Source organism: Camellia sinensis, chromosome 3 (genome assembly GCF_055761805.1).
Source record: "Camellia sinensis isolate YWXY chromosome 3, ASM5576180v1, whole genome shotgun sequence".
NCBI lineage: Eukaryota > Viridiplantae > Streptophyta > Magnoliopsida > Ericales > Theaceae > Camellia > Camellia sinensis.
Window position 1 is genome coordinate 22634752 of NC_138963.1, and position 10979 is coordinate 22645730.

At 34.9% G+C, this 10979-nt stretch overlaps 2 protein-coding genes across 2 annotated transcripts; both read right to left on the minus strand.

Moving 5' to 3' along the window:
* Nucleotides 1-329: 329 nt before the first annotated feature.
* On the minus strand, nucleotides 330-965 carry LOC145821369 (uncharacterized). Its single transcript, XM_082917876.1, has one exon. The coding sequence runs from the start codon at nucleotides 963-965 to the stop codon at nucleotides 330-332; it is 636 nt and encodes a 211-aa protein (XP_082774002.1).
* A 3166-nt stretch (nucleotides 966-4131) lies between these two features.
* Nucleotides 4132-4620, minus strand: LOC145821370 (uncharacterized). Its single transcript, XM_082917877.1, has one exon. It carries the CDS (start codon nucleotides 4618-4620, stop codon nucleotides 4132-4134), a length of 489 nt encoding a protein of 162 aa, XP_082774003.1.
* Nucleotides 4621-10979: the final 6359 nt, after the last annotated feature.

A 10979-nucleotide genomic window follows, 5' to 3' on the forward strand; every position in this document is an offset into this window, starting at 1 on the left:
CTGCCCTTGACGAAGGCAGATTGGGATTCATTAACCAGTTTAGGCAAAACAGATTTCAGTCTCATAGATAGAATTTTAGCAAGAAGGTTATAAATGCAGCCAATCAGACTGATGGGTCGATAATCAGACAGGGATGATGGATTTGGAGATTTTGGAATCAAGGTAATAAATGAAGAGTTTATACCTTTAGAGAGTTTGCTGTTGAGATGAAACTCCTTGATGAATAAGCAGATATCCTCCTTAATAATTGGCCAGCTCTTTTTAATAAACTTCATATTGAAACTATCTGGCCCTGGTGCTTTGTTCCCATCACACTCTCTGACTGCTTCCTAGATTTCTGCCTCTGAGAAAGGCAATTCTAGCCGTCGAGCATCATCAATTGATAGTTTGCGTTCAAAAGAGCCTAAAAATTTTGGTCTTGAGGGCCATCTTTTTGAAAAAAAATTATGGAAGTGCATTTTGACTCCCATTCTAATCTGTTCTGGATCTTCAACAGTGGATCCATTTAAGTTTAAGCTCACAAAAGAGTTCTTCCTCTGCCTTGAACTAGCCACCATATGGAAAAATTTGGAATTTTTATCCCCCTCCTTGAACCAAATTTGTCTTGATTTTTGCAACCAGGTGATCTCAATCAATCTCAAAGTCTTCCAATATTCAGACTTAGGTGTTCTTTTGATCTGCAAGTCATTATCGGACAGTGAGTTTCTTTCTTGTAGAAGATCCAAAGAATGCAATTGCTCCTTAATCAGAGAGAGCTTATCGTTTAAGTTGCCAAATTCCTCTTTGTTCCACTGCTTGAGAGAAGCTTTAACCTCCTTAAGTTTCAGTGAGACTTTATAACCAGCCCAACCTTGTACAGCACATCTGGACCAAGCCTCCTTAACAACCCTTAAGAAATTAGGGTGAGATGCCCAAGCATTAAGGAACCTGAAGGGTTTTGGTCCCCAATCCCTATCATCCTCCATGAGAAGTATTGGACAGTGATCAGATAAAGTCCTTTGGAGTCCCCACTGATTGAGCTTAAACTTGTCCAGCCAATGTGGATGTAGGAGGAACCTGTCAATCCTACTCCATCTATCTGCCTCCTAATTATTAGACTAGGTGAAGGATCTACCTAGGGGAGGCAGATCTCTTAATCCCATACAGGATATGAAATCTTTGAATTGTTTCATGCTAGCTGATAATCTTAAGCATCCCTTTCTTTCCCCAATTTTAACAATTTCATTGAAGTCCCTCCCAATACACCATGGCAAATCACAGCTTGATTTAAGATTTAATAACTCCTCCCACAATAGATTCCTTTCAATAGCATCGTTTGGGGCATATACATTAACTAAAACACACTCAAAAGTAGAGCAGATAGTACCTTTTAAGAGGATGAAATGAGACCCTTTAATGCAATATGAAACTGAGAATCTGGTTTTGTCCCATACACAAAGAATACCTCCTGAAAAGGCCAAAGCATCAACTGCAGCAAAACCTGGATTTGGATTTAGCCAGATTGAGTTGATTAGTTGAGAATTGATAACTGATTTCTTAGTTTCTTGTAAAAACAAGATGGTGACTTTCCTCTGAGAAATCAATTATTCCTCTCATCTTCTCTCTTTTCCCCAAACCTCTGATATTCCATGAGATTAGCTTCATAGATAAACTGATGGCATTTCCTTGCATGGATAGAGTGGGATGGAATCAACCCTTGTTGTGCCCTGATTCAAGGCCACAAATAACATTTGCACCTTGAATTTCCTTAATCTTGCTAACAACCTCATCATCATGTTCATCACTATGGAGATCAAGCAATTTCCCAATTTTCCACACTGCTTCAGCTTCATTGAGTAAAATACGATTACGGTTTGCAATTGCATCAGAAGATAAAGATAGGGATAGAGCTGCAGTTGCTGATCGAAGTGTTACTGACTTTCCTCCCTTTTTTTTGCTACCTCTTCGAAGTTTATCACCAGCAACAAAATTTCCTAAAACCTGTTGCAAGAGTTTCCTTTTGCTTTTCCTTTTTGATAGACCCATATATGGTTTGGAGGGACCTTCTAGCACATGCAAAGTATACTGGAACTAACAAGCGGGACATAATTAAGATTTTTGGTGTGGTTAGAGAAAGAGTTTGGGACAAAGGATGAAGAAGTATCACGAACTTGGTCAGGCAGAGAAGGAGATGGTGGGTACTATTGGTGGTTGAAAAGGTGATGAGATAAGGACAAGGAAATATCTAGGATATTGATCTGATCAAGGGCTTGGATGGGTTCCACCCCGTCGGCTTGATTTGTAATGACAGGACTTGCACTTTTAAAAAGAGCACCAAAATAAGTATGGGTTGTAGAGGGAGAATGGGCTTTGGATAAGAATTGATATGGGCTTGGAGATGTGATGATTTAATAAATAAGTTGGATGGGCTTGGCTCAATAAGAGGAGTGGGTGACCTATGGACAGATTGATTGAGACTAGGTTCATTGACTAAGCCCACTTCTGAAAAATTTGAATTGATACACTCTTCAACTTCTTTTAGCCGTTGAACCTCAGCAGAACATTTTGACTGACAACCCAACTTCCCACGCAGTGGTGGCAGCTTACTGACTGCTGGAGTCCCAACGAGAGAGTGTTGCTCATGCCCAGATGGTGATCTGGTGGCCAGCTGCCCACCAATACTGGATGGTTTTTGTCCTTGTCAGCAAGACTATCCATATCAACTGATGAATCATTGCCTTCCTCTTCCGAAGAGTCTCCATGGTCAAGATAGTCTGGTGAGATGTTGATCATCTGTTCCTCCACCACTCTGATATTGGACTCTACTCCTTTACAAACAAGTTGGACAAGACTGTTGATGACCTCAAAATGACTAGTGTGCGGGGAGCAAATATTCAGGCAAGCCCGCACTCCTTTCAATTGTGCGGGGAGCAAATATTCTGGCAAGCCCGCACTCCTTTCTTCCAAGCTCCTGCCAGTCCAATCGACCTGCAAGCACAATGTCGGTGAGCTACCCGGCGGTGTGTGGCCGGAAAAACCCTCCGACGATCAAGTTAGACACACACACCGGGATAGAGAGAGAGAGGACGGAGTTGTGTTTAGTGTTCTTCTCACCAAATTGTGTCATCTGCCCAGGCATGGGGGGCACAGACTCGCTTATATACCTTCTGCGCCCCAAATCTACTCTCGTTAGTCTCTCGACACGTGATGCTGCTATCCTATCTGTCAGCACAAATCTAGCAATCACCGTCTAACCAAACTGTTAGGATACCTCGGCGAAGCTCGGCAGACCGGCGAAACCTCCTCGGTTTCTCCTGACCGCGCTGCGCGGCATACCTTAATGAATCATTTGCCAAGCTCCTGTACAACCGAACTCAGCTGCATTCCGGCAAGCCGAGCTCAAGGTAGGTCGAGTCGGTTAGCCGTCGGTCTTCCTGCCGAGCTAACGCATGAACCGTGGAACCCATGCAGACAGGCAGACATCTCAGCCGAACTCCCAGTAAACCGGCTTCCGCACCAACAAGCCAAGTAGCTCGGTCCCACATGCCCTGTGCCTTAACCAAGCAAAACCCTTCCGGACAGGCCCAAGCTACCACGGCCCAATTGTGTTCGGCCCACAATTTGCCCGGCCATTATCACGGCCCACAATTTTCCCGGCCTTTACCATGTCCACGGCCCACAATTTTCCAGGCCTTTACCACGGCGCAATTCAGCTCATAAATCTCCCTCTCAACTAGTAACAATCAGCACTTTCCCATTAATAAAGGATGAGCTACTCAATGTTGATTCATCAACTGAGACCGTTTCACCCTAAACATTTCTAATACTCTTGAAAGTATTGAAATTCCAAAGGTTTAATGGGACTCCATAACAGTTGATCCAAACTGCTCTAGTACAAGGATTATCGCGTTTCCAAAACAACCACTCCTTTGCATCTTCAAACCTACTACTGAACCAAGCTTCATCGTTTTGTAGTCTATCCAGCATGTCTTCCCTGGAATCAAATGTTAGCAAGTAGGACTTACCACCCATAGCACGAACTTGTATTCGACTCGCATCCTCTGGAGAAAATGAATCTCTAATTGATTGGTCCACAAACGGTAGGCTTGCTCTCACCACTACACTTCTAAAGAGCCATTCATTGCCCCCTTCCTAAGCATGAACCTTGATGTTAAAGTCCTTAGCTTGATGACCTCCTATTAAAGCTTCAGCATATGAAGGTTTAATCTGATTTGGCAGATGCTTATTATTCCTTGGTAGGGGCTGATTCCACTCTCGTGTTCTTGCAATCTGTTTCTGGATTGTCTGGACATGAGCACGGTACAGTGGTCTTTCAAACCTGGCTAGTTTGACAATAAGTCTATGATCTCCATACCATGCCCCATTGAATTTTCGAGATGCCTCCTCTGCTGAAAATTGATTGTCATAGCAGATAAAGCCAAACTTGGAGTTAAACTTCTTAGTTCTTCTATTTGGGATTGAAACTTGAATGACTTTGCCAAATCTCTGAAAAAGGCCCTTGAAGGAATCCACTTGCAAATGCTCTGGCAAGTTGGCAACAAAAACAGTGAAAAACCTTTTAGTTCTTTTCTTCAATCTTGATACCGTTGTCCACCCTTGATTATCCTCTTCTCTCTCCATTGATAGGACCCTCCTCTACTAGCTTCTGCTACTGACATGTTAGGTTTTTTAGCTATTTTAGTTACGAAAAGTCAAAGTCTTCGTTTGAGATGTGAGTTGACTTTTTAGTTTTTTGGTTATTTTAGTCTGTAGCTAAAAAGTCTCGTTTGGTATAGGTTCTTTAACTTTTGTGAGAGAAAAAATGAAATAATTATAATTTGGATGTGACCTTCTTTTTATTAGGCTAAAAAACCTATTTTGTTAGCTAAAATAGCCCTAACCCAACCCAAACCTTCATGCCAAACGAATCTAAAATAGATTTTTTAGTCCAATAAGACAAAACATTACAATCAAACCACAATCATTTTATTTTTTCTCTCACAAAAGTAAAAAAAGTCAAAAAGTCTATCCCAAACAAGACTTTTTAACCCCTGACTAAAATAATAAAAAAACTAAAAAACCCCAAACTACAAAGGGATTATATGGTCATTTTTAAACGTTAGAGGGTAAATTACACAAGCTCCAAAACACATAGAGATAAAGTGAAATTTGTCCTACACTATTTCTTCAATAAAATTGAAAACAACAAAGTTGCAATTTTTAATCAATCAAATAAAGAGGAGACAAAATGATTTTTCTTGAGAAACAAAAAAAATCTTTGTAAGGAATTAAGAATTCTATGCTTTAAAAGATGTCTGTTTTTTTTTTTTTTTTTTTTTTTCAAATTTTTGTTATATATAAAATTTATACAGAAAAATCTAAAAAATAATTTATAAACATAAAATATCTTTATGTGTGTTTTATTTTAAAGTGAAAAATTCATATTAAATTACATCATTTTATACAAAAATTATATATAATTTTTTTTATATCATTATTAAAAAAATGATATCATGATATTTATTATGTCAATATAGCTATACTCACCAAATTTTTACATGATATGTAATATGTGACATACACAACAATTGTTGAATGATATTTACACAAATTTCATTCATATTCATATTCAATCATTAATAGTTATGTGTGCCAATAAAAAATGATATAAAATTATGATAAACATAGAATTAATTTTTTTTTAAACAAATTTTTTTTTTTTTGTTGTTGATAAATCTATTTTTTTGAACAATTTAAATGATGTCAATATATGAAAACCCCTAAAAAACTTTAAACGTATGAAATAAATGTAATGATATTTCATCATCAAACAATTTTTTTTATTACTTTTGGTTTAAATGGATGAAAAATTAGTGTATATTTAATTGCATTATTATTTGGATTGATTTGCATTTAATTTTGAAATAATTTAATTTGTTTAAGTGATTTACAATTTATCATTACGCTGTCAATGTTTCACATAATTTTTAATCTTTTGTGTTTATTATGCACCATGCAGTGATTTTTATTGTATTTTATTAAGATAAAAATAAAATGTCAAAAATATATATGCATTAGCCGTGCATGTCACGGGCTTAACACTAGTTAATAAATAAAGTATAGGGTAAATTACAAACATACTCCCTGAGATTTACTTAAATTATTTTGAAATAGTATTGATTGGAGTTTTCGTGTGTTATATTGATTGGAGTGTTACATTTGGAAAAAATACACTACAAATTTTTTAATGTGTTACATTGGTGTGTTAAATTGAAGTGTCATGTTTGGAAAAATTATACTAGGGAGTTTTTTTTTTTTTTGAAATGTTATGTTTAATAATTTCAACATTATGAGAAAACCCACATTTTGGCTCTTTCACACTAGAATTGGACCTTTGGGTTTATAAGAAAAAAATGAGGATCAAACAATTCATAAGATCACTATTTTGAATTTATTGGTATTTCACCCCAAAAGAAAAAACTAAAATAAGTTTTCCAAGTTTTGCATAATTACATTGAGTTCCCATAAAGTTTTAATTTATATAATATTTAACATTTTTCATTATAAATTTATTAGTCATATGAGTGAAAAAAATTATATTGTTATCTCTTTTACACTTAAAGGCATATTCCACTTTGTTTATTTTTGTGTCTACACACCGTTTACATTAATTCTGATCTTTTTAGCCTCACTAAATGGGAGTGGGTGTAATTAATCCAAAATTATAGGTCTTGTTATATTTTCTCCAAATCTCAGGGAGGCCAGTGTAATTCATCTCTCTTCTTTTTTTTTTTCTTTATTGTTTTTTGTTTTTTTTTAAATTAGGTTGAAATTTTTGCTATTCCATTCTTTATAGTATAGAAGAATCCAAACCCCCCCCCCCCAAAAAAAAAAACAAACAAACAAATTCAAAAAAAATTCAAAAACTCTCTATTTTGGTCTTTTTTTTTGGGGGGGGGGGGGAGGGGGTTCGTTTAGTCAAGTAGAATTTAAAAGGTAAATTTTAAAAAATAAAAATAACCTCATTAGAGGCAGAAAAAGAGTCAATAATAAAGTTATTAAAAAATTAATCTCGAATTCTGATGGAGAATGGAAATTTATAATTAATGTACAATATCATGTGACAATATCAAGTGATGCCTTCTATAGACTACATGTACCTAAATATAAGGTGGTAGCTCAAATGAATAGGAGAGAAAAACGAGAGAGGTTTAATGGACTAGTAAAGTAGAAATGAAAATTGATTTAATTTTTTTTATAAATGATGCATATGAAAGATTTTTTTTTTATTTTTAAAATGATTCATATTATTAAAACTAATTTGAACCATACGTGTCCATCTAAATCTAAACTAGATAAAAACTCAACTCTCTTCCACAAAATATGTTAATCTCATTTCATATAAGATAATTATATTTAATTATTTTTTATTGAAGTAAATGTACATAAAACAACTTATTGTTAAGAGGTACCATAAACTAATTAATAAAGGCCCCGTTTGGAATTTTGACAGTAGATATTCGAATATAATGAAATAATTTAGTAGTTGATGTCTGAATATAATGAAATAATTCGACATTGATTGTCAGACTGAAAATCGCGAAAGGAAAACAAAACAAAAAAAAAATCTGCACGAAAAAAACTAATATTTTTTACCACTAATAGAGTATAAATTTAGAGATTAAGTCAATATGAGAGTTGTTATGAGAGTATTGTTTTGCAAGTAATAAAAAAGTATAGAGTGTGTAGCAAGTAAAGTGACAACAATGGAAAAATTAGAGTTTAGTTTTTTATTTATTTTATTATTCAAAAGGTGTACATTAAGATTTTTTTATTTTTAAAAGATGTGTGCAGAGAATATTTTTATATAATATTATGGATGCTAGTAGATGTCCATTATAATCATTTTAGTTTAGGATATAATTATTATTAAAATAATATGTTATTAAGTATATGCACTAAGATAATTATGTATGTAGAAATAGAATTTTTCCAATGTGAATATTTCCACGCTAACCAACTTTTTTTTCTTTTTCTTTTTCTTTTTTTAATTTAAAATAATCTTTAATTTTCCCCATTTTAGTTAAATAGCTTGCAATAAATTTATAGGTTAATAGTTTTCAAAACTATGATTTTTTTTTTTTACAGGACTGTGTAGTTTCGTTTTAGCTAAAGGTCAGATACATCTAATTCCCTATTTTACATATGTCGATTAATTATTAAAGTGTCTTTAATAGAATATGCAAATGAGGAATGGAACCTAAGCAAATGATCAATTACAACTTTCTTAATCCATTCTCATTGAATTTAATCTCATCTATCAATTTAATTTTTTTAATGAAAAATATCAAATAAGTCTTTTTTTGTTCATTGAAAATTTCATAGAAAAAGTAGAGTTATTGGGAATTTTCGTTTGACAAACTAATCATTTTTGTAATTTTTATTTTTGCAATCCATAGAATAAGAAAAAAAAAATTGAAAATTGCATCACACATCTATACACTACAACAAAAAGCACCAATGGCGACTAAAAAAATGAATTTCGTCGCTGAAAGTTGCACAAATGGCGACTAAATCCATTTTAGTCGCCAAAAATGAAGCCTTTTGGCGACTAAAACCTTTTAGTAGCCAAATGTATATGTATTGGCGACTAAAAATCAGTTTGGTCGCCTATTATATGGGTTTCAGCGACTAACACAATTTTCGTCGCCAAAAGTGATGGTTTTTGCCGACTAAAACAATTTAGTAGCCAAAGGTGCTGGTTTTGGCGACTAAAAAGCAGATTGGTCGCCGATTGTAGGTGTTTTGGCGACTAAAACGAGATTAGTCGCTGAAAGTGAAGTTTTTTGGCTAAAACAATATATTCTGTTGTATTAATACTGGTGAAAGTAATATATAAATAATATAAGTTGCAATTATATTCATGTGATGGTTGAGTGGCATAGTGGGGTGGCGTGTGTTGTTAAGGTTTGGAGCTGGAGGTCGCAGGTTCGAAGCCTGGGAGATGCTGAGGCACAGTGGATATATATATATATTTTTTTTTGAAAAATGCTTTTGGCGACAAAATACTGTGGTCGCCAAAAAGAGTGACAATTGCCGACGAAAACTTTAGTCGCCAATTGTATAAATAATAAAAAAAAAACACTATTGGCGACTAAAACTTTAGTCGCTAAATGTATAATTTCACAAATGGAATCGACTATTGGCGACTAAAACTTTAGTCGCTGAAGACCTGTATATTGCCGACTAACTAATCTTTAGTCGCCAAAGGTATTGCCAACCATGTGTTGGCGACCACAGCGGCGACTAAAATATTTAGTCGGGAAAAGTGAAAATTCTACATTTGGCGACTAAAAGAGGACTTTTGGCGACTAAAAATTTAGTCGCCAAAAGTGTTTTTTCTTGTAGTGATATCACATCTGGTAAGCCAGCCCTTTATCGAGATAAAGGATAGCTCAAGTGGTAAGAGCTCTCTTTATTATATTCCAAATATAAACTTCGAGTCTCGTAATATTCTCTATTAGGTTAAATTATATCTTTATATTATAAATAATATGATATTCTAAAATAAATAAATAAATATAATAAAAATAACCCTTCTCTAATCATGTCAACCTTAAAATTTGAGAAGATTACGGCTAGTATAATTACAATTTACACATGCCACTGCATTAGTTATGGAAATTTTATTCTAACTGATGGATGATATAAAACCCTTGAGATTTGAAACAATTACAACTAATCTCACAATTTTAATATAATTACATATACCTCCCCTCTAGTAACAAGATCTTAACAAAACTAATAAGTGAAATCAAATTGTTTTGAAACAATTACAACTAATCTCACAATTATACATACCTCCTCTCTAGTAACAGGATCTTAACAAAATTAACAAATGAAATCAAATTGTTTTCACCCTTATATATTTTTGTAAAATTATTTTTTTATCCTTATATCATTTTTATTATTTCCTCTACTCTTTCCTCTATTCTCTAGATTTCCTCTCCCTTTTCTCTCAAGCTACACTATAACACACTCACCACCAAACACACAACACAATATCTCACTCTATTTCCTATCCATCACTATACAACACCCGTACCCTATTCTCCATTCTTTCCCCTTCAACACCACCTTGCACCTCCACCCCTTAATCCCTTTTTAACACCACATATTACATCTACCCCACCATCTTCTCATTTTCTTATGCCTAGCCTTTCTATTGCATAGCACTTTTGCCCGTTCAACACATCATTGAACAACTCTTACACCGTACAATCCCATCTTCCTCTAATTTTTTCTTTCCCCTTCTACCATCGCTATAGCGATTCCGTTTTTAACCCGTTACTTATTGTATTCCGAACTCGGGTTAGTATGGTTTTGAATAGTTATTCATATCTTTTTCCCTTGTCCTCCCTTTTATTTTTGTTTTTGGGTTATAGTGGTGTGTTTGGAACAGGTTGATTGCTTGTTTTTCCAAACTTTTATTGCCCAGATTTTGGCTCTTGCGCTCGAGCGAGATTTGTTAATTCTCAACATTTCTTTTGCAGTTCTGAAATACTGAGAAAGTGCATTGGACGCTTAAGTGTCCAGTTCCACGCTCGAGCGTCCAGTTCCACGCTCGAGCAAGGACCTTCGTCTGCAAAACTTCTGGAAATGTGCATTCCACGCTCGAGCGCCAACTTTCACGCTCGAGCGGAACTTTGTTTCTGATGCTCGAGCGAGGCTTTCTACACTCGAGCGGACTGCACATATAACAGTTCAAGAAGATGATATTTTCAGTTACTTTTTTATATATATCTCTCTCTAAAACTTTCCAAATGCTTGTTCTTGAGCCTTTCTCTCTAGAATTAACCTTATCTCTTAGATTTCATCTAGATCCATTGATCTTTTCACCCTAGTGCCTTTGAGAAAAATGTGGAGCTCGTCAAGATCTACATTTTGATCCGAATAGAAGTGAGTTTCGACGTTCTTGGAATTTCTCTCTTGTTTGACTC

Excerpts from the sequence above, each read along its gene's own strand:
- LOC145821369 (XM_082917876.1), bottom strand. The coding sequence starts at position 965 with ATGGAGGATGATAGGGATTGGGGACCAAAACCCTTCAGGTTCCTTAAT.
- LOC145821370 (XM_082917877.1), bottom strand. The coding sequence starts at position 4,620 with ATGGAGAGAGAAGAGGATAATCAAGGGTGGACAACGGTATCAAGATTG.